This window comes from Glandiceps talaboti, chromosome 9, assembly GCF_964340395.1.
Source record: "Glandiceps talaboti chromosome 9, keGlaTala1.1, whole genome shotgun sequence".
Classification (NCBI taxonomy): domain Eukaryota; kingdom Metazoa; phylum Hemichordata; class Enteropneusta; family Spengelidae; genus Glandiceps; species Glandiceps talaboti.
Window position 1 is genome coordinate 8,860,427 of NC_135557.1, and position 5,934 is coordinate 8,866,360.

A 5,934-nucleotide genomic window follows, 5' to 3' on the forward strand; every position below is an offset into this window, starting at 1 on the left:
GATACATGGATTGTGTAGGAGTCCTGAATGTAGTGATGTTAGTGTAGTCGGTTTGGAATGTACAGGTTGAAGGGTCGAGCCTCGCTACTGCCATATCTTTCGGAATGTCTAAACCCGTTGAGGGCAGTATTTGAACCACGATTTTGCTTCCGCCGAAGTAAGATAAAGGTTTCAACGTGAATTATTTAATCATGTGTGCTTAGAGAGGCTGCAATTGATTGTACTCTTGTACCAGGGACATGACAAAGTATAATATATGGTCAGTGCGCTAATTTAAGTCTGTGCCAGGGGTTACAAATTATACAGTTTTTATGATCATGACATCCATTGTAAAAGTCACTTTATATATGTATATAACGGTTATATTATCATCTTGTTTATTTTTTTATAATATGAATTACCAAGTATTCATTCAGTACAATTGCTAATTGTTTTTTTTTCAATAAGGAGACAACACATCTATGATATTGATTGTCAAGTCAAGAAATGTCATCCATGTCATATCATTCCAGGTCCCGTCAGGTCAGGTCAGGTCAGGTCATGACTTGATCGGTATAAGCAGTAAATATATGCTCTTGCTATTTTCTTATAAATAGCAAGAGACATATGATGACAGTCGGGAATATCATTTTCATTTGCTATTTAGCATTCTGACATTTTCTTTGTCATAGAATATATTAACTGTTTATCTTAATCAAAGTGATGAAACCTTCAATAAAAAGTAGAATGACATTTTACCGAGACACTATTTAACATTAAGTGTATTTTTATCATATACATGCAGTTATGAATACAACAAACATTTCTTTCTTTCTTTCTTTTTTAACCTTGAATGAGGTTTAACTGACGCCTTTCTTCATCTTTTACTTGTGTTTTAATAGGTTTGTCGCCAATGTTAAATTATGAGATTTTTCTAAGTACATCATAACGTTTGTATATAAAAAGAGATTGAGTCTTTGTTAATATTTACTGAGTTGTTTTAGGAGTAATGTTCTGTCAACTGTTTTTAAATTCTATTTTTAAATAAACGTCGTGCTTATACTTTGTGATTAGCTGGTCCTGTGTATTGGTTAAGCTATTGATATTTTCTTCTAAAGAACCACACAAGACTTCTCAATTTTATTACATCTGGGACTTTAGACAGGAAGTTTGTTTTCTGGTGCTGTTCATTTGCTTTTTGATTAATTAATTGATTGATTGATTGATTGATTGATTGATTGATTGATTGATTGATTGATTGATTGATTGATTGATTGATTGATTGATTGATTGATTGATTGATTGATTGATTGATTGATTGATTGATTGATTGATTGATTGATTGACCGACCGCCCGACCGACCGAACGACCAACCGCCCGACCGATCGATCGATTGGGATGGCTTGCGGGTGTGCTGTGTGGTTCTTTTGTTGGTTAACAAAACTATTGATCTACACTGGCCGACTGATTGACTGACATACATAATTTATTTTAATATTAATATAACAAAAATATTTCTATTGGAGTCTTCAAATTTCGGAACGTACATGATAAACTACAAATGACATGGTACTTATCCGAACAGTACATTTTATGTGTACTATTTATACTCTAGTTTTCTATATTGTATCTATACAATCAAATAGCTAATGCATTGAATTGTATTTCTAAGATTAAATGGGACAAAGACACCTAAACTTTCTTCAAATAATGATGGGGTTTTATTTATTTTTTTGGTCTTTATTATTAGAGTATTAATTCTAAAGCTCATAGAGATGAAAAAAGAGCTATATAATGATTTGCTTAGCATTTGGTACATATTCTGTGTGTGATTAGCCGTCGCAATAAATTAGGCTTATGCATCAACCTGTCCTAATTTTATTCGCTTGTTGAATTATATTTGTCGCTGCAACGTTACATGTCTCACGATTAATATGCGTGTCTTCTTGATTTCACTTTCTCCGATAACTGTAACATTTTGCTTATTTTTGTTTGGCATCAGTGTATTGGGGTGAAACCACGTTCTAAAAGTAATTGAGATACATTAATTCGGTTAAGTTCAATGGTAGCACCATGCTTTTTAACTAAAACATTGTATTCCCTCACTCTATCTCGGTTCGTATCTCTTTGGAAATGTCCATTCATGTCCTTTTCAACACACTCCATTCTCTTGTCAGTTATTGTTACATTCAGAAAGGTAAGGATTTTTTCAAGTTCAACAAACGTATTCTGTACTAAGTCTTCATAGTGGACTACCAGTAGAGGGCGTTTGTATAGTTTTAACCAGTTTAATGTGATGTTGCTATACCAGTTTATCGTATCACTCAGTATCCTCTCAAACTCTGTGCAAAAAAAAGAAATGTGGAAGACTTGAAGTGCTTTCTGCGACTTATTTTATAAGGATTGAAATATTCTAATATCCTACCAGTATCTTTTTGGAAAATGTAATCTATTGCATATGGGCAATGGACATTTTTAATTTCATAATCACAATAAAGAATTATAAAAATAATTATCCGTTGAGGGCGCATTGTCTCTGAATATGGCGCCATCTACGACTCATCTGTATATGTATACTTCTTACTTAACACAATTCGTTATTCTCAGTTTGGAAATGTAAGGTAAGCAAAAACGTATTATAAATAGTAGTAGTCTGGCCTTTGTCTACTCGTTAACTTTAGTTTGAAGAATAGAGAAAGCCCAAATCTGGCAAAACAATCCTGTTTGTTACAATCCTGACATTTCAGATAGTCTTTCTCAATAGCTAAATTCGAGGACAGTAAGATGTTACTGAATTTGTCCAGATTACTTAATAATTAAACGAGTGATAACCCCTACCTGGTTTTTGGGCATTCTCCTCACTCCATTCGATATAAGCTGTGTGATTCTCCCCTGTTAGCATTCTATTACATTCGCTAATGATAGCAGCATAAGGGTTTCTTATAAGCAGAATGGCTGCAGGATATCTTTTCATCTGACCGTAACATTTTGTATGAGTTTTAACAACAATTACTCGGCCCGAATCCCATTCATCATATTCACCGAGAAAACCTGAAAGAATAGTAAGGGTTTTCTTCAGTATTGTATTCAAAACATTTGTACTGATACTAGTCTCGGTTACCCAGACTCTTACTGCTGGGGACTCTTCTATGAGACAACCAAGACGAGCCCCAATGGTGAGAGTCCGGGTAACTGAGAATATCCTTGTACTTATCAGGTAATTTCACTTGGGGAAAATGTCAGTACTAGATATAGCAGAAAGCATCACTGCGTTCATTGCCAATGATCAAACATGTTAGATAGAATCATATTCAACCAAGTAGCGTCAATAAAAACTGAGATAGTAACCAATGTCCAATGAGTGTAAATAATAAACCACCTTGTGTAAATACAGCCAGATATGTACAATGAGCACTAAATTCAAATAACGAAGCTCACGTTTATTGCAGAGAATAGTTGCGTCCACCAGTACCCACTACAGCTCTTACCAAACATGCTTCATCATTAAAACTAAACGCAGTTATGATTTACACTGTACAATCCGAGGACATTGGTTTTGATAAGTTAAGAGAGGAGAAACTAACACCAGTGTTGCATCACGTAGTAGATTATATACATGTAAATAGATGATAGCTGATTTCCAGTTCCAAGATGCATTGCGCGGGACGATGTCGCATATGCTGTTACGTATTGGCTTGTTCTGGCTTTGCTTCATTTGAGATAGAAATTCTATTGTGAAATGATGGAAAGACAAGTAGCCCTCTTTAATTGTACATGGTTAGAACAAAGACTAAACTTCATTTTACAGGTAAACCAAGGGTATGGTCAGATGACAACCGGCCCTTGAGCATGTGCATACTGAATACATAGTGTTGGAGACGCGCGATGCATCTTGGAACCGGCAACAGATGTAATGTGGTGTAAGGTTAATCATATTATAGTAAATAAGATAATGTAACCTCATAGTCTACAAAAATAGAACAGTGCCGGTCGTCACATACACTGAATCAAAACCACTTCTTCATTGCTGGATTTTGGAGCTTTGAATATATATGGTGAGTTAACAAAGATAACTGCGTCATTTGAATGTAATTATCAACATATGCCACAATAATGCTAGTAGATTTTTCCTGTATTGGTTTTTCGAAACCAATGTCGCAGTCATTGCTTTAGTTCTTCTTCGGCCTTAAAGAATCTAGTCTATTCATAAAGTACATTTCCATTCACACAAAACAAACAAACAAACAAACAAACAAACAAACAAACAGTCTGTCAGTCAGTCAGTCAGTCAGTCAGTCAGTCAATCAATCAATCAATCAATCAATCAATCAATCAATCAATCAATCAATCAATCAATCAATCAATCAATCAGGAATAGTAAGATCTTTAAACACCGATCGAGTACATTTAACAATTGCCTGTCTACGTCATCAAAACTCATATAAAAAACATCAGTATATCTCCCCACGTGTCAGTGCAATTTTAAAAAATGATATAGATGTTGACGCAAAATAATGAAAACTAGTTGGAAAGTGAAATGTTACATTCTGTGAAATCTTACCTCCCTTGTAGAGTTCTGGATCTCTAAATATTGACCCTGTGTAAATACCACTGGATTTCTCTATTAGATGTCTAACCCATGTATTACCAGAACCAGGTGCACTGACTAGTGCCACTGGAGGTAGTGAGTGTTCAGGTGCAAACTTGACGTCACATGGAGAATCTACATAGATGAAGTTGGACAAGGTCAGTTACGCTTGATTGTATCATAGACAATAGAGAGGTCCCTCTCTATTGTCTATGATTGTATTCTATTAAAAATCATGATGACATCACACTGTGTGGTTGTACTTGTATGTATGTATGTATGTATGTATGTATGTATGTATGTATGTATGTATGTATGTATGTATGTATGTGTGTGTGTATATGTGTGTAAGTATGTGTGTGTGTGTGTTTGTTTGTATCTGTATCTGAAATATTGAAGTGTCACCTACCTCCCAGAATATGCAGCTCTAGCAAAGAGCCTTGTTTTACCAGTATGAAATGCAATGTCACAAGAAGGAATGATAACGCCACTATTGTATACATCGAGCACTTTATCCTCATATTGTTCGCTTATGAATATCGTCACAACATTTCCAACACACGTGACTTCATACCAAATATGTAGTTCTGCTTAGTACGTCGTCAGCTTGACGAAAACCTATCTGCAGATTGACCGCGCTGTGACTGGCGTCACAAGAGATATTGAATTGTGTACATTGAAGTCCACTGTGTCATCATATGAATTTCGTATTAAAGCCGTATGACAACATAAAATTAATGTGTAACGGTTACCACTCGCTCATCATCAGCAAAAATCCTGAGATCAACATATTCCGCGAGTTCCTAAGCTATAGCTAAGCATCGGTATAGTATTAACATAGAAAGCACAGTCGATGTTTAAACTGTTGACGTCACATGTACAAACAGTCACGTGGAGCAGGGTGACCAACTTTATATGAGGCTTACGAGTAACAGCTGGTGATACCTTTTGTCAGAGAACTAGAAATACAACAAATACTGTCTAACGCAATAACTCAATCACATCAACGCTATTCATACACTTTAAAAAAAATAATTTATGCTAAATATGGTGTGGTACTTTGATAATTATAGTGCATTATGCAATGCGCAAGCCAAGTTGAACAAAAAAACATAGAATATATACACTTGTCTACGTCACTGGTTATGCTGTGTTCGAAATATGTGCCAAAATGTTCAAAATTACCATTACTTTCAAAGTTTGTTATTTGATATTACTGGCACTGGTATAATTATGTTATTCTCCAATATTTTTCTGCCGGATACTCGTGACCTAAGGGTTCTCACTACTCGTCTAGTGACAAAGGCCCCTTAGGTCTCTCATATTTTCCTTTGGCTGAACGAAGAAAAAATATTGGGGAATAACA

The 5,934-nt window shown here is 35.2% G+C and overlaps 1 protein-coding gene across 1 annotated transcript; it reads right to left on the bottom strand.

Annotated features, from left to right (window-relative positions):
- Positions 1-1,815: 1,815 nt before the first annotated feature.
- On the bottom strand, positions 1,816-5,461 carry LOC144440457 (sialate:O-sulfotransferase 1-like). The gene is made up of 4 exons (XM_078129827.1): positions 4,978-5,461; positions 4,542-4,703; positions 2,819-3,031; positions 1,816-2,322 (listed from the first exon to the last, which is right to left on the bottom strand). The coding sequence occupies exons 1-4, from the start codon at positions 5,087-5,089 to the stop codon at positions 1,979-1,981; spliced, it is 831 nt and encodes a 276-aa protein (XP_077985953.1). The 5' UTR covers positions 5,090-5,461; the 3' UTR covers positions 1,816-1,978.
- Between the last annotated feature and the right edge of the window lie 473 nt (positions 5,462-5,934).

What these genes read in the sequence shown, in the direction of transcription:
- LOC144440457 (XM_078129827.1), bottom strand. Translation starts at nt 5,089, where the DNA reads ATGAGGATAAAGTGCTCGATGTATACAATAGTGGCGTTATCATTCCTT. An exon ending in AGAGCTGCATATTCTGGGAG is followed by an intron (nt 4,704 to 4,977) that starts GTAGGTGACACT and finishes TCATCTATGTAG; the next exon opens with ATTCTCCATGTGACGTCAAG. An exon ending in GGAGAATGCCCAAAAACCAG is followed by an intron (nt 2,323 to 2,818) that starts GTAGGGGTTATC and finishes TTTTTTGCACAG; the next exon opens with AGTTTGAGAGGATACTGAGT.